Below are 24,619 nucleotides of genomic sequence, written 5' to 3'. Positions count from 1 at the left end.
CTGCTGCTCTGACAACAATGTTACTTGTGTGACCTCCCCTACCAAATTCCCTGCTCTTTTATCCCCCGAGATATGCACCACAAAATATTATTGGCAGTTTAAACAGAGATATCAGCAAGTTTCCCTGTGTTGCTGCTGATTTATGGGATAGCCTTTCATCCTGCATAAATGAATGCTTGATATCAAAGGACAGTGTTTGTAAAAAGATGCTGCTCTAAACAGCTTTTCCAGAAATCACATGGATTGCTCATTTACCATACATGTTCACTTAGATAGAAGGAGATTTTAGTCAAGTGATTACTTGGTTCACTGGAATTTAATTTATTTTATGCATTTCAAAGACTATGAAAAATTAACATTATGGTTACTATGTGTTTTTGCACTATTTGTATTTGCTGAATCACAGATGCTTTGGATTGGAACCACTAAGTGCAATATTAGATTAATGCAGTTTGGAAGTTATTTGAAATCACAATAAGAAGATTAAAATATTCACATATCCCTTGAATTTATCATAATAATTTTCTACTGGCCATAAGTAAGTGAGGGGACAACCTGATATTTTTAAATAGCCTCTACCTAACAGAAGAGAGAAACAGAATTGATCTACATCATTTCTGTCTTTTATTTATATATATATATATATATGTATGTGTATATGTATATGTATATGTGTATATGTATATGTATATGTATACACACATACACACACACCAGCAATTGTGGATCTGAACTACTTTTAAGCCAGCTTTACACTGTAAAAGCATAGATGTAAAGGAATCAGTGGGTATGTCTACACATGCAGTTAATGTGGCTAACTAAACTAAATAAAAGTGTATTGCTTCCAGGCACCCCATTGGCACATGCGCCCAGGAATGCAACACATTGAGCTGCTCCACCCTGGCTTCGTATGCTGTGAAGGGCCTACAGTGTAGGGCTAGCTGATAGACAGCCCCCACACTTATGCATCTTCATGCCCCAGCTAGCCCATCAGCATCCACATGTCATTGCAGCTGAGTAAATAATTCTGCTGTAGGATAGTACTTGTGTCTGTCAGTACTATCCTATGGAGGAGTTTAGTTTAATAGCAGTGCATATGTGGATACTGACATTTAATGCAGAGCTAATTGGTCAACTCCACAATAAATGTCTTGTGTAGACACACCCAGTGAGGGTATGAGAGCAAGGAAGTACCTCATCTCACATTATTCTTCCTTAATTTTACTTAATTTTCTCAATTTAAAAAGCAAATGTTTTGGAATTGGAAATAATGTTCCAAGCCTATTTGTTAGAGCCTAAATTCAATGTAATCAAAATACCCGAGGAAAAGACTCGAAAGAATAAATTTTAAAGGCTTACTTAGATGTTTTTAAAAGGTTTTGAATAGTTACCTCTGCCAAAAAAGACACACACATCTATTCATGAAGAGTATTACCAAAACTACTAATGGGTTCAGTCAGAAGCCCACTGAAATTAGTGCAATTCTTTTTGCTAACTTTTAACAGTTTTTTGTTGTTTTTTTTTGTTTTTTTTTAATCAAAGCCAATATCGCCACCATCTTTTTAAACTAAAGTCATCCGTCACAAGCAAATGTATTTCAAACAAAACAATTGAGATCAAAATTTGGTGTATACCTTAAAGATGTATCCTTATCCAAAGGTCTTCTATCCTAGAGATTTGACTAGTTGAAAATAGATATATATAGATATAAATATTACATGCCTTTCTTTGTATTATTTGCTTCCAAGAATAATTACTATTTTATTATGATGTAATAATGTAGAAACCAAGTCTGAATATAGTTTTTTATGAATCATGACTCCATTCCATGTACATACTGAACTTTCCATTTTTCTTCTAAATGTCCTTGTATTTCAAATCATCAGAGTCTCTGCAATACACTGAAAGGTCAGACATTCTCAGTGGCCCCACTGTACCATAGGTCAAGTTTAGACCTGAAAACTTGACATTTTCTATTTAAGTAAAATGAAAGAGGTAAATTTTAACTGGCACTAATTTGAAGGCCAAGCCTGCCTATTACAAAGAGCACATGGCCATGTGTTCTCACATTTTATTTTTCATACTAAATTTTGTTTCTGTATCTGGCAATGAATTGCCAATAAAGTGAAAATAGAATGCTACAGTGACCATTCAAAAGGGAGCTTCCAATTAAGAACGAATCATAAGAAAATTAAACTGGCTCTTTCTTAAGGGCCAAGGAAGTGTTTTAAGCAAAAAATTAATTAAAACATGTAGCTGTTCTATCTTGCCACTTGAGTGCCATTTAAAAGCCTTTGAAATGTTTGTTACAAATTAACCCTAGATATGGTTTTTTTCATAGTATCTGTTGTTTTCTACACTCTCTTATAAGGGGCACCTCATAGACAGGTATGAGGTGACCAACAGACCAACTCCCTTATGGAGTTTAGCCTCTTTGCATTTTTAAGGTTGCTAAAGTTGGAGCAACTGGAGTTATACTGTTATACTGGAGTTATACTCTGTGTTGACTTCTGAATTGCAAGTAATATTGGTCATGACCAGGGATCCTAGTTTTCTCCAATAAAAAAAAATCCTCAATTTGGGGATTCAAATAAGTAACCCAAAATCCACATTTTTCCATGATTTTAAAATGAAACAGCACTATATATATCTATGTATTAGTGGTGTTTCATTTTAACCACAGAAAAATGTGGATTTTGGGTTACTTTTTTAACCAAAAATTGAGGGGGAAGGGGGGGTTAAAAAAGAAAATCAGGATCCCTGGTCATAACTAGAGTTTAGTGAATAACTAATAAAGTGTCATCTGTTAAGTACACTTCTTCTTTCCCTGTTCACAGAATGTCTATAAACAAATCACAATTTTCTTGTGTTTTGTTTTTGCTAATTTTGATAAATTCCATTTACTGACTTCTAACAACTGCCATTCAAGCTGTTATTTAGTAGTGATTTTGTAATGAACAGGAGTTACTAATAAATGACAAAAAAGTATTCACAGAAATGCAAGAAAACTAATTCAACTGGAACTAGAATTATGGCCCTTTGGGTCCTAAGAACCAGCTCGCTGCCACTTGAACTAAAAAAAAGATGCCTTATCTAGTGGTTGTGGGATTTGTGTGGGGCCACCTACTAAATGACACCTCCTTTACACTTTTGCACAAAGCCAGTAGATTACAGTTAATCATACAATCTGTGGTAAGTGATGAGGTCTTTACACTTGGGTTTTAACTTCAGTTCCCATTAATATTTGAAGGTGAAAGGATTAAAATTCACAGCCCAGGAACATTTGCTCTAGTGAGCCCCCCTTTTCTAGGATACTAAACTAATGCTCAGAAAATGCAAATGCATTAATTACAATATGAATGGAGATTTGCAATATTCACCACACTTTGATGACCAAAAACTCTTGCTTGTCTGCTGAGTTTGGTGAGTCCTAACCAGAACCCAGAATCTGCATTACTATCAGTATTAACTTGTACTTAGTATCTGCATTACTCTCCTTTACAATAACTTAAGACAGAGACCACAGACAAAATAAATATGGAAAAGGAACTACCACTTTAGCTAAGGGGAGGAATTTGCATTGCCAGTTCTCCTCTAGTGCCTATAATATCAGTAGTACTGTTGGTCTAAATAAATGATTTAATTAACTCTTAAGCAGCTTAAGTTGACTGTTGATGTTTTACAGGTGGCAACAGATAAAGACAATGGCATCTTATTATACAAAGGTGACAATGATCCTTTGGCTTTGGAGTTATACCAAGGACATGTGAGGCTTATCTATGACACAGTGAACTCTCCACCTACCACAGTATACAGGTAAATGCCTATATTATTACAAGATGTGTTGCCCTCAAAGATGGAAAGGTAGGATTTTCTATGAAAAGTGAAGGGGGGACACATGCACGCACACACACATACACCCTTCCTTCTTCCCAAGGAAGAATCTCATTTTGATTGACAAATATTGTCAACTATTATTTAATGAGCCAGGATTGCTTTAACTGTGCTGATGCAAGATTAGGATGCATACATCACTATAACAAAGCAGCCAGTATTGTCCATAAGTTACCACCCAGGGGTGTTGGAGCTATTGAAGTTATGCCCCATTGTAAGTGTGAAGAAATAAATACTCAGATTTCTCAGATATTGTAGTGAATTAGTTCTTGTTAAGTGCTGGCTTTGTAGGTGCCTATTTTAACTGGTTTCCTCCCATTGATTTTGACAGTGAACACAACAATCCTGAGAGTGAGAGCAGTTGAATGTAATGCTAGTATTTACAGGACTGCATTCTTTTGAAATGGGAAGAAAAGAATGGACTTTGCAGGGGTGGGGGGCAGAATATTTTTGTAAGCAGTGATGCCAGCGTTAACACCACCACAGATACTAGAGGTAAACAATAGGGCTAGATGACTCTGTTATTCACAATAGCCGGAGGTTTGGAATTGCAGAGACTCCAAGGACACAAGTTTGTACCTTGTTAGCCACAGAAGAGAAAATATAATCCATGTCCAGAGTGGGTTGCCTTTATTTAGGTTCCTCACTGCACAGTCTGCAAATCTTAACCTCACCAGAGCCTGCCCCAGACTGACTTTACTCTGGTCATGTTCAAAGCCTTACTCTCTCCAAGGTGTTCCCTGTAGGGGTAACACTGTATCCAGACATAGCCCTGATGATTTCAGTGGAGTGCCATGTAAGTGCTACTATTTGATTGCATGAGTATTCTTACAGGATCAGGGCCTTATTCTACGTACTTGTTCCTAAAGAGACAGTGCACTATCACAGCAAGCATAAAGATATGATATATACATGGAAACAGGATGTTCTTCAAACTTTTTTCCTAAAAGATTTCTTAATACTCTGGGATTCTAGCCTCTCAGAAACAAGGTAGTTGCACCATGGCTTTGTTGGTAGCTGCTCTTACTTCCATTTAAGGCACTGTGATATATGTAACAGAAGAAGAAAAATCAGTAGGCTGCTTGGTGTTCTTGTAGTGTGAAGGCTAGCTGAGTGACGAAATGTCATCAGCCAGCCGTGTGTTGGAACAAGAAGAGCAGTGTTTAGATCTGTGCTGGTGCATCTACCCAGGAAGGAAGAAAGAGCTTTGTTAGTGATCTTCAACAGTGATGCAGTCTTAGTGGGGTAGGCGGGAAAATGCATTCTTTATTCAACTGCTAATCCTAATTGATTCCATGTTAGAGCAAAGCCAAAGTTGTTAAACAGTTTTATGCCACTAATTAGAACATGGGGGAAGGCTCATTATCTGCAGGCAGCACACCAGGTGACAGATCTGAGTGGGTGCCTGCTCTCAATTGTCAGTGGCAGAATGATGCTGTGACAGGAGCTGCTTCCGACAGCAGAGTGCTTTATGGATCTGCTACCTTCTGGCGAAGTTGCCTGGAATGGCAAGCATCAGTGTCCTCATTATTCCTGTGCCCTTCATATTGATCAAGGAGGAGGTCTCCATTCAGAATGACACCTCATTACCATAAGATTAATGGCCTGCTCACTACATTTTGTGCTGTGTGATCTGTTGAGATGGGAAAGCTGCTGTTTAATACGATGCCCTTTCTGAAATGTCACCCTAATCTTTTATTAGTTTAAGGAAGATAGCAGAATAGGATTAGCATGAAGCTTGATGGGAAAAGATTAGGCTGATTTAAAAAAAACTGCAGCTAAAGAATGTCAAAAAGGGACTTCTAAATGGATTAAAAAGCTTGTTTTCCTTAAGGGTCAGGGCCAAGGAGTAAGGGAAAACCGTTCCTTGTCCAGAAGTTTTAGGCCAGAAAAGGCAAGTACATCTCTATTCTGATCCCTTCTGTATTACCAGCCATTATATTTCACTCTGCTGCTCTGATATTGAGCCCAGTAACTTGAGGATGGATAAAACGTATCTCTAGAAAGGTATCCAGCCTTAATCTGAAGCCCTTGAGATATCATGAATCCACCCCTTCCTTGGATAATGTGTTCCAGTGCTTAATTTCTCACTTGACTTTATCTGGCTTCAGCTTCCAGCCACTGCTGTCTTTCTTTGCTAACCTCTTTAGTACCTTGTATCTTCTCCCATGAATTTACCTTTAACTATAATTAAGCACCACTCAGTCTTTTTTTTTATAAACTACTCGGATTGAACTCCTTAAACTATCCATTTTTCTGTGATTTTAAAATTATTTTCATGGCCATTTTCTGCACTATCGTCATTCTCTTAAAATGTTGATGCCAGACTTGCATGTAGCATTCCAGTATCAGTCTCAATGATGCCATGCATCTCTCTGCTCCTGCTCCTGCTCCTCAGTTGGATAGCTAAAGCCCTTGAACAATCCTACTGCAACAGCACAAGTGTTTTATCTGGCTTTGAGGTGCTTGTCTAAACATGAAAATCCAGATTCTTTTCCACTGGCACAATCAAGAGTTGCTGCTTTTTAGGGGGATCCCCTGGAATTTTACCCTCGCAAAGATTAGGGGTGCTTTTACTGCTGCTCTTTTTTAAGAGTATTTTCTGGAACATGGAAAAGCTATAAATACTGACAGGAGCTTTTCAATCCAAACCACACTGGCAGAGACTGCACATCCAGCTTTTACTGGGCTGGCTTCTGTTATAATCTGTGAGCACTGGGTCTGCACTGGCTGCTTCTAGATCCTCAGTGAATGGGATGCAACAGGTCACAAGCAGTCTTTTCATCTGTGGTTCTGTAGGAGGGTCTAGCTAGGAGAGTGAACATGACTTGGAAGATTTATAGAGAATATTGAAAAGTGATGAAATAAACATGATAACATGGCTAACATGTTTAATGTTCTATAGGGATCAAATGAGACCTTAACTTTCAGAGGTCACAAAAATGTTTCTGCAATACCTCCAGGTGCCATACGGCCTTAATATCCAGCCGGGGTTAGTTTTTATACTTCAGTATAATAAGCTGGACGGATTTTGCCTGATTTTTGTACCTTATGCTTCAGGGAGTGTATTACAAGCCTGGTCTTTGGATCATTAAACCAACCCTCTTGCTAATAATGATGTTATTGAGTGCTAGAGCTAGGAGGATGGATGTAGAGAGCAGGCTGGGTAATGTCACAAAGTTAATTCCCACCTTGTTAGTATAATGCCAGGAACAGGTTGCATCCTTTAAGCAGCATTTAGAAAAATAAAAATGCAGATTTCTCTATAGGTTTGAACATCATCAATTTTTAAGTTTTCAGATGATGGGTGTCTTGCGTGGTGTTATTCTGGAAGAGTAATCAAACACAATGACATGAAATGATACCAGATTGCTAGCAGGCCAGGTGAAAGTAACTCATCTTGCTTGCTCAGTGTCTGCTTAGGTTGGGGCAATGGGATCTTCTTTTGCTCATTTTACTGGATTTGTTGGGAGTAGAACTGCAGCCAGGAGACATCCAAGATTAATCAGCTGTTCATTCTGATTTACTTTAAATTTCTCTACTTTGGCATTATGTTTTGGATGGAAAGGTCAAAGTTTGAATTAATGTTTTCTTGAGCACTAAGCATAAAGTCTGATAAAATTCAGCAAATATCCATTGTAAGAGATTACACAAAGTGCATTGCCATTTATCACCAGGTTATGGATGGGAGTTAATATATGAAAACTTTAAATCAAAACTGGCCTTTTTCTAGAAAACCTGACTACCCTATTATAAGAGGTGATTGCTTCCAAATGGCATATTAAAAGCTACCTGAACTTCAATATCTTCCCCAAGACACGTTTTGTGTGGAGACATTCCTGTTTGTTTCTTCTCTCCCCTTTAATTATTGCTAAGGGTATGTGTATGGAAGCAGAATTTTCTTTCTTGGTCAGTCTGCCAAAAGGTTTTTAAGACCATATAGGATCCATATAGTAGTCCAACAACCTGCATGACGTTGGCTAGAAAATATAAACCTGTAATTTCTGCAATGCAAGAAATTCCCGTCCCTACTATGTTAGAGAATAATATTGGAGCATAATCATTGGTGATTAAATTAGAACAAATCTTTTAGATGGATATCCAATCCCAATTTTAAGACCCCAAGTGATGATAAATGTACTGTCCCCTATGGCTAAGTACAGACAGTCAGAAGTCTGAGGCTGAATTGATTCAATCTAGGCAGCTTCCTCTAAGATGCGTATGTTGAACTGATAACCAACTAAGCTGACATTCAGTTTCCAATTGAGAAAGGCAGGAAGAGGCCTGCACTGACCCAGACCAGTAGACAGGAGGGTGCTAGAGCATGTCTCCCAGCCTGCTGGCCATTTCCCAGCCCAGCCAAGTCTCTCCAACCCCCTGTTGTCCCCCCACAGGAGGTTAAGGAGTCCCTTGCATGGGTTGCCCACCTTGGGGGAACCTCCCCCTCAAGAGCTTTCCCCCAACCTGGGTTCCCCAGCCCAGGAAGCCCTGGGGAGCTGAGAGGAATCCCCCCTTCCCCCTTCCCAGCTGATGATTGCTTCAGCCGCTGCCACATGGGGGAGGGAGAAGAAGTTTATCGGGCCAGGTGCCTGCCTATGGAGCCCAACATGGGGGCACCAGGGAGCCGCTGCCTTGGGCTTTCCCCCACCCCAGCCCAGGGTCCCTCAGCCCTAAGAAGCCCGAGGGAGCTGTGGGGAAGTCTTCCCCTCCCCAGCCTTTTGCCTTACCTGCTGCAAGTCTCAAGGATAGCCCAGGGAGTGAAGATAAATTCTCCTGTTCCTCTGCAGCTGATTTTGGCAAAGCTGCTGTGAGATGAGGCAAAACTAATGCAAGGGAGCAGAGGAATTTCCTTCCACTCCCTGGGCTATCCCTGAGACTCGTCACAGCTAAGGCAAGGGGTTGGAAAGGGAAAGACTTCCCCTCGGGACCCTGGGCCAGGATGGGAGGAATCCCCACCAAGGCAGGAGCTCCCAGTGCCCCCATGCTGGGCTGCTCAGACAGGCACCTGGCTTGGAGGACTTCTTCTCCCTCCCTCCTGTGGCAGCCACTGAAGCAATGAGGAGCTGGGAAGGGAGAGGGCTTCCAGGGTTTGAAAAGCCAGCACCACAGGGGCTTTCCCTCCCCCCACATGCTGTCTAGACCCTAGCTGGGGGGGCTGTTCTCCTGCTCCTTGTCCCTATGGACTGATGAACGTAGACAAGGAGCAGACTAAGGAGCAGAGGGGCGAGGCAGTCCCTGCTCCCCTGGAGCAGGCAGCATAGCCCAGGGCTGCAAAGCATGCTGGGATGTTGGGGGACTGTGAATTAACTTGAACCAGGAAGGGATCTGGGACAGAAGTTATATAAACTGGTTTCACTTAAATCAATTAAGTCTGATACTGCATCCAACCAGGTTTATCTTAAAACAGTTTTGGTCATTTTGAAAGTGGTTTATGTGCACGGACCTTCTGTTCTGCTACAAATTTAAACCAGTTTCTGATCACTTACACTGGTTTATGTGTAACTTCTGTCCCTAGCCTGTATGAATTCTTCCTTCCTCTGCACATAGGAACTTCTACGTTCAGAGGAGAGGATTAGAGACAAGATTTCCATTTAATCATATCCCTGTACCCTGTGAGTGTTTGTCTATAAATGGAAATAATGCTTCTTTGCCTCCCAGAGGTTTATTAGGCTTATTTCATTAATGCATTTAGTTCCTCAAAGAAACGTGCTGTAGGAGTACAAAGTATCAATTATCATTAGAATCATTATTAAGCCTTGTCAAATACAGCATTTACCAAAGTCTCATTGCAGACAGTTCAGTGTACGATTGGTTTGTTTTTCTTTTAATACCTTTATACCCTGCAGCTTGTGCTGTGTTTGTTCCTATTGGGATTTCTACTTGATGCTGCTGAATGGTCTCTAAATACACTGTTTTTCAGAGATTTCTATGAGACATCAGCAAATCCTCAAGTTATGAGTATTTGCAATTCATTTTGTTCTCTCTACTGTGCGCTCTCATTTTTTTTCAGCCCCCCTTTGAGATTTTGCATCAAATATAATGAAAGCAACTGGCATTAATCTCTGACCTGCACAGTAAATGTGGTAAAATTTGAATGTACTTATACATCTTGCATGAGCCAAAGCAAAGAATGGGCAAATTATTACTTGCCTGAATAAATGTCTCCGCACTTCTTTGTGAATACATTTGAATGGGATGTTAAAAACAAGTGACTGAAATCTTATCAGACAGAAGACTAGCTCTCTTTGATTTTGTGTATGTGCATGTGTGGTTGCTCTTGTAACTTTTAAATACCTAGCTACCATTTAAATCCTTAAATCATGTAATGTTTACCGGTAGGGCTAGGAATTAAATATGTGATTTCATGTCATTCAGAAGAATTGAACTGAAGCTTTGTATGTATTATCTTGTCCCTAAGGGTGTCTGGGGATGTATAGGGAAAATCTTGTTAGAGCATATGGAAGTTTTGCATACAAAGCCCTCAAACAGCTGTAGTAAGAATGTATACTTTAATGAACTTGTGTTTTATCACATATCACATCTAGCTCACATTCATCATTATAGTATTTGAACACTTAAAAACAGTAGCACCTTCTAGAATAGATCCAGAAGCTCCATGTTAGTGTACTATGGTTTTACTCCTAACCTCACTGAGCATATTGAATATTATATTAGATCATAACAACTAGCACTTGCATAGCACTTTCATCAGTAAGTCTAAAATCCCTTTACAAAAGAGGTTAGTATTGTTATACCCATTTGGGAGAATAAATGGAGAAACAGAGGCATGGAGCAGTAGAGTGACTTTCCTGTGGTCACTCAGCAGGTGATTTAAAATCCAGGAATAGAACCAGGGTCTTCTGAATCCCAGGATGTTTCTCTCCTCCCTAGCAATACACCTTAATTATACAACAAGAGCCAATTTCAGCACATGGTTCACCAACCTGCACCCACATGTCCTCTGCCAATATAGCTAAGAACAGACAGTCAAAAAGCACAAGGCTGAATCAGTTCAGTCTTTGCAGATTAGTCTAAATTGCATAGATTGAACCATTAAGCAAGTAAACAGACATTCACTTTTGATTCTGGAAATGCAGCCACATACCTGCAGTGGCCCAGGCCAGAAGCCAGATGGTGCTTGAGCATACCTCCCTGCTCTACTGGAGCAGACAGCTTGGGCCAAGGCTACTCTGCCCACCCTGCAAGGGAGGTGGGGTTTGCAGAGGAGGGTCAAAGCATCTTAGGATGTTGGGGGACTATAAAGTTAACTTGAATCTGGAGGGGATCTGGGACAGAAATTCAATAAACCAATTTAATTTAAATCAGTTGAGCTTGATACTATATCCATCCGGGTTTATCTTCAACCAGTTTGGGCCATTTTTAAAGTAGTTTATGTGCACTGAACTTCTGTTATGTTACAGATTTGAACTGGTTTCTGATCACTAGGGATCCTGGTTTCCCCTGATAAAAAATCATAAATTTGCTGCTAAAACCCCTAAAATCCATGATTAAAATTAAAGACCTCCCACAGCCACTTCCCCCAAGCCCTGCTGGTGCCCCTCACTCCCCGCCCACATCCCCTGCTCCTCCAGCCCTGCTGGAGGGGGCCCCTAGCTGCCAGGGCTATGGACCCAGGTCCACAGCCACCTGTCTGCTCCCCCTTCCCCCCTAATGCTGGCTCAGGCAGGGTGGCTTCCAGGGGGAAGGGGGATCTGTACCCAGGGCAGGTGCAAGCTGAGACTGCTGCCGGCAGTGGAAAGGGCCGGTTCCCCACTGCTGCATGCACTCCCGAGAAGCAAGGGAGACCCGTGCTCCCTAGATTTCTACCCAGGGCAGGTGCAGGCTGCAGACTCAAGCTCCCGCCCTGCTTCCCTCCCTTGGGGCCTTCGGAGCCAGCAGGCACAACCCAGCATGGCTGGGGACAGCCGGGCCATGCTGGGATTTCTCAATGGTGTGAGCTCCACCCCCCTCCCCCCACCCGGCGGGGCGGGGTGGGGGGTGGGGGTTGTAGGCAAGAAGCAGTAAGGAGGTTTTCTACATGGCTCCTCCACTCCCTGCCATACCAGGTCATGTGGGGGGAAGCAGGGCGGCAAGGAAAAGCAGTGAGCAGACCCATCTGCAACATCACAAACGGCACATACTATATGTTCTATTTTGTTCTTATGCACTAATGAGAAACTGATTATAAACCAGAATACCACAATTTCCTTTTGCTACTGTGGCATTTTACTCAACAGAAAAAAGGTTTAGCATTTCCTACGCTTTTTGAGACTTATAAAAAAAAAAAAAAAAAAAAATACTTTTATAGCCAGTATTATTCTTGAATGACCACTTGTAGATACTTGATAGATTTTTCATGTCAAAAGAGGCCAAAAATGTATATCAAACTGATTGCCAAAATCAAAAGTGTTCTTACAAGTGACTGATAGAACTAAAAACAATAATACAAATCTCTGATTAGCAGAACTTGCTATTGAAGTGCAGAAAAGTCCACTTTGATATAAGAGGGTAAATTCTCTATTTGTCCTGTTTTTTAGATTGGAGGGCTGGGATGAGCTGTGATGAGCTGAAAGGTTTATAAGAGGGATTTCACAGCCACACAAGACATAATTGTCATATGATAAACACTTTCTATGCCACAGCAGGTCATGAATTCAGTCTTCACTTTATCCATAATACTTCACTGTCTCCTTAGTGTGAAGGTGCCACATAAAGCACAACAGAGGAGAACTAAGTGTTTCTGACACCCAGTGAGTTCCTGTGAATAACATTAACTTTAAATCAGCCCTTAAGGAGCCAGTTCTGCTTCTGCATGTTGGAAACAAAGTATCACTATGAACTCCATTTTCAGCAAGCATATGAGAGGCAGAGAGATATGGAAACCTAACCCTGTTTAAAAAGGTATTCTCTTGTTTTCTAAAGATATACTTATATAACTTCTGCAGTGTTCCTGAATGTGCTGCTCAGAAACACAGTCCCTCCCAGCTGCTTCTGCTTCATACATGCCACTCCTGGAAATGGGGCAGTGAATGAAGTTGCTAGAGAGACTCCCCCCACCACTGCTGAGCATACTGGAGATTGTGTGCGCCAAAGCAGCAGCTTGGGATGCCTCTACAGAGACTTCAATTGCCTCATTTTTGCATTTGGCATTTGTCGAATGGAAGTGGGTTGCAAGGCAGGGTTGCATGCAGGACTACTGCAGAAGGGTACAGATACCCAAAATATTCTGAAAGGCCACTTGTCTGTTGAGACAGGTGGGCAATACCAGATCTTTAGAGGAACATTTAAATCACCCCATGGATTCAATTATGAGAGAGAGCTTCATGCAGGTAAAATATCTCTCTAACCTCCTTGATCACTAATGGGTAGCTTTTAACTGGAAGTATGAGTCTGTCCCTTACAAAAGTTTTAGCTAGTATATGCAACTCTAAATGTTTTTTCCTGTATATTAATGTCTAAGAATTATGATGTTTTATGCCTGGTGTTATATATTCACAAATACAAGCAAAGAGTGATATAGCTACATGTTCACAGATGCACATATAGAAATCCAAGCCCAAAAATATAGATACAGATTTCTTTTATATTAAGCCTATGCAGCCTCTGTAACCATAAGCACGTTTGTTTATCTGGACATTTTAGATTTCTGTACTCAATTATTTAAAAAAATAATTGTACAAATAATGGTGTAACAGTAAGGTCACCACTCTTTAGTGCTAAGGACAGACATTCAAAAAGCCAGAGCCTGAGTTGATTTAATCTTTACATGTTAGTCTAACCTGCATAGATTGAACCAATTTGCAAGTGAATAGACATTCACTTTTGACTCCAGAAATGCAGGCACATGCCTGCAGTGGCTCAGGCCAGAAGTCAGGGGTATGCTAGAGCAAGCCCTCGGCTAGAGAGAAACTAAGCTGAGCAAAGGGGCATGGCCAGGCCCAGGCAGGCCCGAGTATGATTGTGGAAGGTTTTAAACCCACACCCTGGGGCTGGGGATGCTTGGCAAGGACTGCTGACCCGTTGCCAGACAGACCCAGAAGCACTCCGGAGCTGGGTTTCCCACCCCTTTCTCAGCCAGCCGGAGCAGTGATAGGTCTCCGGCTAGTGAGGAGAGGGGTGGGGCCAATCCTGCTTGGCTAGAAAAAAAACAACCCAACTGAGCCCAGAGCTGCAGAGCATGCTGGGATGCTGAGGGACTCTGATTTAACTTAAACCAGGAAGGAGTCTGGGACACAAGTTCCATAAACCAGTTTGACCTCAGTTGGTTAAGTCTGATGCTACATTCAACCAGGTTTATCTCAAACTGATTTCAGCCATTTTGAAACTGGTTTATGTGCATTGAATTTATGTTTTGTTACAGGTTTAATCCAGTTTCTGATCACTTATGCCACTTTATATGTATCTTCTGTCCCTAGCCTAGTTCTCACGATCACCTGATAATTTCTTAAAAGGTAGGTTAGACATTTGCTAATCTTTGGGTCTCCAAATAGTGGTGGAGTTTTAGTTTTATAACAAGGAAGTAAGTCCCTATGGATATAGTGCCTCCCTGTAAATAAAGTGGAAATTGGCTCATTTCCTGGTTGAATATCTGTTTCTAAGTAGACACTAATTCTCTTTCTTATGGCCAGCTTCCAATTTCAGCTGAACAGCTTCATCTACTGCCTGTCACTCAAACAAGAAGCATTTTTAATTACATTTGAGCAGCAACAGTGGTGACTGCCACCAGCAAGTGCTAGTGTATGCTATGCCCCTTCTCATTTTCAAGAGCATAAGAGAAGAGGGATTGTTCTCTTTTTAAAAAATTCTTTGTTTCAGAATGATAGTAAAGATACTTGCTAGTTTTTTGTGTCAAATAGGCCAAAGGCTTATGGTGAGCTGAATGCTGAAGCAAGCGCTGTTCTCAATGAATTGATACTAGAACTAAACATTAGATCCATCTGCTATCATTGGGGGCTGGACTCGATGATCTTCCGAGGTCCCTTCCAGCCCTAATGTCTATGAAATTTGTTCTGCATCATAAATGTACATGTCAGACTATCCCTCTGCTTGTTCCTGTGATGGATGCAGATTCTGAGATGTAAGAAGTCTTACTTCCAGAATTTCAGTTCTTACCTTCTGCTGCTTTCCTGTTGTGTTGTCCTTGCTCCCATTTTATAAATTCTATGATCATCCAGATTTTCTCTATGGGAGGCTTGGAAATACAGACATCACTTCCAGATCTGTAGAACATTGGGTCATGGTACTGTTTTCAATCGTGATGCCCACTGAAGACCCAATCTATTGTTAGTGCACTGATGGCGGCATCAGGACACAATGGCGAGAGCTATGACATACAAGTTTGTTCCATCAGATTATTTAGAGAAGCAACAGCTCTTTGATTTGGTATGCAGGATCAGGCTGTGACCTGAAAAATTACTTTAAATTGGCTTGGTTATGAACACTGCTCTCTTTCTTGATTTTTGTGATTTTTTTATTTTTATTTTTTTTTTTTCATTCTGTATGACAAAAGCATCCAACTCTAGGGATATAGCCAGTGGGTGCTGCAAAGACTGGCACTAGGCCCAGCCTTCCTAACATTCATGGGGCAGATCCTTGGCTCATGTAAATTGTTTTAGCTCATTGGCTTGAAAACAAGGACAATTTATACCAGCCATGGATTTGCCCTATACTAATAATCTGGAGAAAGGGGTCAAGAGCATGTTAATTGCATATTGCAATGGAATAAAAAAGTCTTTGTTTTTTTTTCTTCTCAGAATGTTTTTAGCACAATAGCTTTCATTGTTGGCAGGCATGCTGCAGGGATCAAATTAAGAGTGGAAATTAGATATGCACGGCTTGGCCAAATGATCATTAAGGGAGATATAGTAATCAGTTGTAAGTGTTCAAAGGGTAAACACCAAGGAGAGAAGAGAATTATTTAGGGTGGTCCAGAGGACTAGAGCTGTGAAAAAAGAAAAGAAAACTCAGATATCAAGGGAGAAAAGATTTTCATGGGTGGATTTGCCAAGATGTGGGACAAATTGGAAGCCCTATCAGTAAATTCATTTAAAATTGGACTGTACAAGGAAGATTACATTGGAATAATACTGCACTGGCCAGGGGCATAAATTTAAGATATTTTATAAGTCTTTGCACCAGTTATCTTTCTGATCCTATGTTTCATTAACAGCAATGTTTGCCTATAAAGTGGTTTTTAATTTGGTTTCAGACCATGTTAGTGCTGGCGTGAGAGTTTACTGCAGAAGTGGCTTTAAACACAATTTGGAATTCATTCATTTTCCTTCTATATCCACGAGGAGTTTTGTTTATTGTAGCTTGTAGGCTGAAGAAAATTCTGATTGGAATTAAGGAAGGTGATGGGGGGACTGTAAGGAAACTCACTAGCCCTAAATCACCCCCCTCATGCTGAAGTTGAAGTAGGTCTCACCAATTGAGTTCTCTGTACTCTCTTATCCCCTACTGTAGCACACCTCATTGCAGCATCTAAACTGTATCTCTTATGCTTGGTACCTCTCCTCCAGAGCTGGTCTGTCGTGAGCTCATAGGTTCCACTGAATAGTACTTTCTACTTGCTCACTCTTCTTCTGTGCTTTTGAAGATTCCTTCAAAAGCACAGAACAAAAGAAAAGAAAAGTCTTTTCTGTGTGAGGCTTTGGACAGGCTGTGTGAGGCTTCGGACAGAGCTTCAGATCCGGAGAAGCTTTGGACGCTTTGGGGTCTGAAGCAGCACATCCGGGTCAAAGCGCTGGCCTTGTTAGGCCTCCCGAAGCGGTTCGGAGCTTCCGAAGAGCTTCGGAGCCCCCTCGGAGATCCAGCCATAGGGTATAATGGTGTCACAGAGCACTGAGGTGCCCTGCTCCTCAAGAGGGGAAACTGCTAGGAAGGGAGCCCAGCTGTGGGTTGCCAGGGCAACCAAAGAAGGTCAGCTGACCAGAGGGGGCAGGGCCTGGCTCCCTTATAAACCCTAGGGGCTGGGGCCAGACACAGTTCTCTGCCAGCGGCCCAAGGGGAAGAAACTCTCTCAGGGAAGAAGGGTGAGGCCTGACTACAGGAGCAGTGTTTTGACACTGCTGAGGGAAGGAGTATTCCCCGGTAGGTCAGACTGATGTTTTAGCTGCGCGGCTTCAACTTATGTTACAGCCCAGGGGCTTGTGTTTTGTTGTTGTTACAACACCGGTGGTTTGGGTGAGGCTATTAGGGGTTGGAGGAGGCCTCATAGGGGACTCACAGCGGAGTGTGAGGACCCCAGCGCCAGTGAGGGTGCAGCATTTGGGGTGCGTAGACCCCAGCCCCAGAGAGGGAGCAGTTTCACAGTGAGCCCCAAAGTGGGGGCAGCATTATTGAGAAGCCCCAGTGTGGGCACAGAGAGCCCCAGAGAGGGCAGCATTATTGAGAAGCCCCAGTGTGGGCACGGAGAGCCCCAGGAAAGGGCAGCATTATTGGGAAGCCCCAGTGCGGGCGTGGTGAGACCAGAGAGGGCGTAGCATCACTGGGAAGGCCCCAGAGCGGGGGCGGCATTATAGATAAGGCCCCGGAGAAGAGGGCACAGAGTCAGAGAGGGCCAGGGAGAGCCCTAGCACCAGAGGGAGCGTGCATCAAAGGAAGGAAGGCCCAGACAGAACAAGAAGGGGCCAGATAGTGATAGAGCTGAGACAATGGCTATTCCATCGGTGAGGTGTGGACTGCGGTGTAGGGGAGGAAACGGAGCTGCAGATAGCGCCCCCTGGCAGCAGGGCAGTACAAGGGCAGCCTCCCGCGGATTAACACTGATTAATCAATTATCAACAAGGCATGGCAGGAGAGTAGGCGGGCAGTTTGCCCAGGAACAGGTGCGTGGGCCACATTAGGGTCGGCCCAGAGTGGATACCTGTTACAAATGGGGAAACAATAAAATATCTAATAACAACTTTTGTTGTTTTTGTTTGATTTCAATGACATTTTTAGGGGTCGTAGGCTTTGCAGAGAGGATGAAGTCTGCTAAGTTTCAAGAAAAGCAGTGGAGGGGTTTGGAGGAAACAGCACCCCAAATTCTTGAAAACAAAACTCATGTAACGTCTAACTAAACTAACTAACGTCTAACTAAAACTAGCCTAACGTCTAGGCTTTACAACATAGTGGGGTGAAAACTGCAGAGGTTGCAAACTTACTGAGGCCACAAAGCTTGCCAAGTTTCAAGAAGATCAGTGCAGGGGTTTGAAGGGAACTGCCCCTCAACCTATGGACAAGCAAAACTGGTGCCATGGGTGCTTGTGGGACTGACTGTGTCTGTCTTGGGGTGGGAGGGGAGACTGCTGCAGGCCTGGCTGCTAAGCTGCTGTGTTACCAGTTACCAATCAATGAATCATGATCCCTGAGGGACCAGGGACTCAGGGACCAGCTCAATACACAGGACCTAGCTACTACATAATGTCTTAACGAGCATCTATTAGCACCTACAAAACCAGGCTAAGGAGAGGAAAGAATCAATACAGACAACCAACTGCCCCAGGACAGACCCAGTCTTGGCAGTTTTGCCTGTCAGCAGCTAGGGGTGCAGGGCCCCAGAACCCCCCTGCACCGATCTCCTCGGCAGTTAGTAGGCATCGTGGCCTCAGCAGGGGCCACCATCCCTGCAGCTGTCTCCCTGCTGCGCCTTAACACACACGGTCACTCATGGCACGAGTTTTTCATGTCCTCAGCTTGAGGTGCAGTTCCCCCCAAACCCCTGCACGTATCTCCTTGAAGTTTAGCAGGCTTTGTGGCCTCAGTAAGAGCTACCAACCCTGCAGTTTTCACCCCCCTGTGGTGTGACACAGCTGTGACATGAGTTTGGCTTTCAAGAATTTGGGGTACAGTTCCCCCCAAACCCTTGCACTGATCTTCTTGAAACTTGGCAGGTTTCATGCTCTCAGCAGAGGCTACTATCCTGGCAAGTTTAATCCAAATCGGACAATAAACAACAAAGCTGTAGATATTTCATTGATTCCCCTTTATACCCTATGGCCGAATCTCCGAGGCGGCTACAAAGCTTCAGAGCCACTTCAGCCGGATTGAGGCGGAAACCCGGTCTGGAGTTCCAGGTCGGATCACAGCCATCTGAAACAGCCAGATCCGAAGCCAGATTGGATCGCTGCTGACTTGCACAGGCCTATTGTTCACTTCCTCAGTTGCTTGCTGGCTTCACTTCCGCCTGCTGCTGCCCTCAAAATGGGGATGCACCAATTAATACAGAAGGTCAGAAAAAGGGAAGTTTCTGCCAATGAATTAACGCCCTACTTCGTGTAATTAATGGTTATATGTTACCTTCTTTATCTTTCGACTGCTTTTATTGTTACCTTCTGCTTCCAGGTTCTCCCCAAGCATCAGTTGCTCTGCCAGGTACATTCTGTGTCAGTAAAATGCAATGATGATTTTAATGATAAAGGTAGTCTTGTGCCCGTCTCTCTCTCTGATTGCTGGATTGCTGTATCTGACAGACCAGACCAGCTTTTTTTACAAGCTGGAACTTAAGAGTGCCTGTAGACATACAGGACACCTGCTCCAATGTGCTGTAAGTATAGTGCATCGGAGCAGACTCGATTAATCAAGTCTGCTGGAGCATGCTAATTAGCTCACTCCAGCAGCCTCGGCATCTCATATGTTCAGCGTCCCTGAACTTCAAAATGGGGGTGGGGGTGCTTTAACTAAAGCTCATCAAACAAGCTTTAGGTAAATCAGGGGTTTTCAGCCAGGGGTATGCATATCCCTGGGGGTATTTGGGATGGCCTCAGGGGGTACCTGCACCACTGGTACACTTGCCAATTGGCTGCAGGGGACCTCCCCACCCCCATCGCCAATCGCCCACTAGAGACCACCCCCCCCCCATCGCCAATACCCCACTAGAGACCCCCCCCCGCCGACCGCCCCCTGCTTGTTGACTGGCTGCCGGGGTACTCCAGCCTTCTCGACCGGCCACCGGGGGTACACTGACCCAAAAAGGTTGAAAACGTCTGATTTAAAGCATCCCTGCTGCCACTTTGAAGCGCAGGACATTGAATACATGAGATGCTGCAGGTGCTTTTATTAGGGCAGCTTTCAAGAGCCACTCTTATTAAAGTGCCCCTCCCACCCCCGGAGCATGTGTAAAGATGCCCTAAGTGACTGTTTTCAAATTTTTCTCTGCAGTTGTTGCCTAATAGCACCTCTGTCTTCTTGCCATTGGCATAGTTCTCACTGAAAACTCCCACCTAGACCAGATAGGGGGACTAATGTACAGCACTCAAATACAGCCTCCTGAAGCTCATAAGTCATGATGGGAATACTCTATCTGCATATGGGACTCTTCAGCCTGGAGAAGAGAAGGCTCAGGAGGACTTGGTGGCAACTTATAAGTGTATATGAGGTGTACATTAGGAACTGGGAGAACATCTGGGCACCCCAAGGAAGACAAGGTCTAACAGTCACAAACTGCTGGAAGACTGTTTTAGACTGGACATAAGGAAAAACTTCTTTACCATCCGAGTCTCCAGAGTCTGGGATACACTCCCCCCAGAAGTGGTGCAAGCACCTACTCTGGACACGTTCAAGAAGTGCTTGGATGATTATCTTGCTTGGGTCATCTGACCCGAGCAAGATAATCCTGCCCCTTGGGAAGGGAGCTGGACCCAATGATCTCGCAAGGTCCCTTCCAGCCCTAATATCTATGAAATCTATATATGCTTAGGAGGACCTGATTCTTGTCCATTTAAGTCTGTTACTCTTGTAACACAGTGACATCTTAGCTTTTACACCATGTCACCAAAAAAAGGAATGAAAAGGAAGACCCAGCCACCTTTTAATGTTAACAGTTTGTCAGGGACTCAAGCAGTGTGGAAAGGGATTGCATTTAGACACTTAAGAGACAGAATAGGAATTTGGTCCCCAGTTTTTGTGGTCTCTGGTGTGTAGGTGAGGTGATTTCCCAGATTTTAAGAGGAGTGTTTCCATTTTGTATAAAATTAGTATGTCGGCACTTTCTGCTGTTTCTTTTGGGGCAAGTTACAGTATTAAATTTAATGCATGGAAATCCTTGCTCATCCTTCAAATGTTTACATTTTAAATATTTCCTTCCTTACTTAACAAGTATACAGTGTAAATACTATGGTATTCTGTGGTAATGGCCCAAAATACTGTGATTGGAAGCTGGCCCAAGCTGAAAAATTCAGCACTCTTTTTTTAATGGGTTGGAAAATCTAAAAAGCTAGAGGTTGTTTTTTGTGAATCCCGTAGAAGAGTTGGTTCTGATCCAGATTATGTTTTATCCTGCCTCCTCCCTCACAACGCCCAGTACCAGGTATGTTCAGATAAATTATTCTGGTTTAATAACTTGGCATAATAGTATTTTTCAGGAGGGACAAATTGTGTTATCTCAGATAGGCATCAGGTGTGTGACTACAAAAGCCTATTTTAGCAAATACGTTATGTAAAACAAGCCAAGACAAACCTGCAGCCCTCTCCTATAAAGTTTGTTTTTTGTATCACTGTATCCTGTGTGAATAAGGGTGCAAGATTCATTTGTGTACCAAGCTCTTAAGATCCTAGTACAGAGTGAAGAATGGAAATGATACAAAAGTACCGCTGGTATTACAAAATTTGAACAGTGTTTCCGTGATGTTGCAGCTCCACCTAATGGTAAAAGCTTAAAGTATATATATCATTGCAGCTGCATTTTTGAGTTCTTGCCTTAGGGCCTTGCAGATCCATAAAATGTTTACACCTTACTGTTCCTGTCTTAAGACTACAACTTATGTTCACCGCATCATTGCCCGTGTCAATGTGGCAGATTTAAAAGCTTACATGCTTGTGCCCTCTGGCACTGCACACAGTAGCAGTGTACTGTAGAGTGAAAATACTGATGAAATGCAATAAATCCCTGATTCTGAGGTAGGTATTTGCAAGCTGTGGGTGTTTCAAGAGGATGAGCTGTAAAACCAACTGATCACCAATAAGAATTCAATTAACATTTTAATAGAAAGCTTGTAGCAAGACAGGTCAGGAAGAGGCCCCTTGAAAAGAGCAGAGCACAGCAAGTTTGAGCCCAGTTGTGATGTACTGTTCAGCGTTTGTGGCTTTCTTCCCTTCATCTCTCGCCAAGCCACTGTCTCCACTGTCTCAGACGATTGCTGAGTCTCCTAAAGGCCTAACAGTGTACCAGGCTTTAAGGAAGAATTCACATAGCACTTCCCTCCCCCTCCGTGTTGTCTCCATGTGTCTCTCAGAATCCAAAGACTGCTTTAAGTCTCTTGTCAAAGCATCAGCAGCAACTGCTGGAAAACAATATCCATTCTCTTATGGTTTTCTGAAATTCCACTTCCCCCTGGGATGTAGTACTCAGTCCCTCCATCAGCTTTTCTCTTCCAAAATGATGCATAGTTGACCTGGTTGGACTCGGTCAGCTTTGCAAAACTGAAATATTTGACGATGGCAATACATAATTTTCCATTTCTCAACGCATTAAAGGTTTTGGTTTTTTGGGGTGCAAAAAGAAAAAGGACCAAATTAGGGATCCAAGAGTGTCTTCCTACCTCCAGTTTGGCACCATCAATTAACATGTTAACCACAGATAAGCCGAAAACATTGAGAATTAGTGGTTGATGCTTGGCTGCATCAACAAGATACATGGGCCTCCATTTGCCTATTAATCAAGGTACTTAAACCCTAATCTGGGAAAACCATATGCTGTGGAGGAGTTAATGATTAATGCTTGTGAAATCCTGGCCCAAATAGGAACTAGCACTGCCAAATGTGATAATGTTGTTCTCTGACAAATAGCCATAGCTCAGCCTTCTTCAGATAAGAATGTAGTTTTGTGTTTCAGCTTCAGCCATTGATCCCACTATAAGGGGGGTTCCTTGTTAAACAGCCATTCATCCTAGCCCCTCAATACACATGTCAGCCAGCATTTCCTTGCTATTCTTTTCTCATTAGCATATCTGCATAGTTTAACAATTACAAATATGCCTTTTCATTTATCTAGTACCTCTCAGCTGAGAATCTATGCACTTTATACATATGAATGAAGCCTCACAACAGTTCTGTCAGATATCACTGTTGGAAAATGGCTATCTGTATATCCCCTGCCTCTCCTAGATGTAATGTGGCAGATATTTAACAGCAAACAAAGACATGTAAACAGTAGTTTAGAGCACTAAGTAGATATCCTTATAGTCAGTTGAAACTGCAAGGAGAAATTCACCTGGTGAAATAAGATCAGATAGATTTGGAAACCAATCTAATATATTCTATCTAACCTTTGAGAGTTAGCTAAAAACAAAATTATTCCTCTGTGTGCTGTGAGGTTTCTTTTCCCTAAAAAAAACACTTGTGGGCCTCAGAGAAAGCTATGGCAGCATCAAGTACAAATTTCCAACACCTCCCCACTGAGAATCCTCTAACCAGTCTAGGAGTGTTCACCACCCACAACACACGATTCCCTGGAAATACAGCTGCCAGAAAGTATAGTAGTAAGCATCATTTCCATGGGAACTGTTCTGTGCTTTCACATCATTTCAGTGTGCATTGACTGTATGTCTATCTATGTATTTTTATATTGGTCATCACCATGGTATCTAAGAACCTTCTAGTTCATAAAATAGAACTTGATCTTTAATAGACACATCAGCTTATGGCCATTTTCAACTAAAAGACCATTAGCTGCTTCCCACGGAATGATACAGGACATCAGCTCAGTCCTTTCTCAGAGAGCTATCTCCTGAATGAGCAGCATACCTCGCTCATCACCAGGGATTCTGTTTTTCCCTGATAAAAAATTGCAAATTCTCTGATAAAACCCTCAAAATTCATGATTAAAATGAAAGGCACCTCACAGCCTCCTGGCCCTGCTCATGCCCCTCACTCCCCTCCCACAGACCCTACAGCCCTGCTGGTGCCCCTTGCTCCCCGGGTTATGAGGCCAGAGACCCAGGTCTCTAGCCCCCTGCCCCTGGCAGAAGGTGGCAGCTCTTGTAGCTGAGTGGAACCTGCCTCCTGCCCCACCTTGCCGGCTGCCTGCCTGCTGCGGACTTGGGAGTGGGGCTGGCTCCCTGACATGGTGAACACTCCCAGGGGGCAGGGGGACCTGTGCCCCCCAAATCTGTGCTTGGGGCAGGGAGCTGTGTGCTGTCCACTTCAGGCTCAGGCTCCCACTCTGCTGCCTTCTCCCGGGGCCTCTGCAGCCAAGCATGTGCAACCTGGTGCTGCAAAGCACAGCGGAGCTGCGCAGGGAGCTGCCTACCACTGCGAGCTCCGTGCTGCCCTGGTGATGTGTCCCCTGCCTGTATAGCTGTAGCAGGGGAGGTGGCGCAGGGTTGCATGCAGGGGCCAGGGCAGCGTGGGGCTTGCAGCATCAGGTAGGTTCCTGTGCAACTCCACTGTACCCTGCAGCACCTAGTCACACACACTGGACTGCAGAGGCCCCGAGGGAGGGCAGCAGGGTGGGAGCCCGAGCTGAAGTGGGCAGCATGCAGCCCTGCATGCTGCACACAGATCTGGGGGGCATGGGTCCCTCTACCCCCCGGGAGTGCACACAGCAGCAGGGAGCTGACTCCAGTCCCCGGACGAGTCACTCACAGCCCCGTCCTTCTCCCCCCACAGGGCCCTGCAACTGTGCATCATGGCCCTGGGCCCCAAACCCCAGGCACTGCCCACTTGGGCGCAACCCCAGCTGGCCCAAGTCCCTCCCTATGGGGACCTCAATCCCTCCTGCCTACTTACCTGTGGGAGCTGCTCT

General features: G+C 43.4%; 1 protein-coding gene across 2 annotated transcripts in view; it reads left to right on the top strand.

The window, feature by feature from the left end:
- The window catches only part of SLIT3 (slit guidance ligand 3), a 393,886-nt gene that overhangs the window by 357,037 nt on the left and 12,230 nt on the right, over positions 1 to 24,619 (top strand). For both annotated transcript variants that reach the window (XM_025205769.1, XM_025205766.1), the window contains one exon: positions 3,686 to 3,816. In XM_025205769.1, coding sequence (XP_025061554.1) covers positions 3,686 to 3,816 — 131 coding nt within the window. The remainder of the gene's footprint in view (positions 1 to 3,685; positions 3,817 to 24,619) is intronic.

Source organism: Alligator sinensis, unplaced genomic scaffold (assembly GCF_000455745.1).
Source record: "Alligator sinensis unplaced genomic scaffold, ASM45574v1 scaffold7_1, whole genome shotgun sequence".
Taxonomy (NCBI): domain Eukaryota; kingdom Metazoa; phylum Chordata; order Crocodylia; family Alligatoridae; genus Alligator; species Alligator sinensis.
This window is presented reverse-complemented; position numbering and strand designations above follow the sequence as displayed.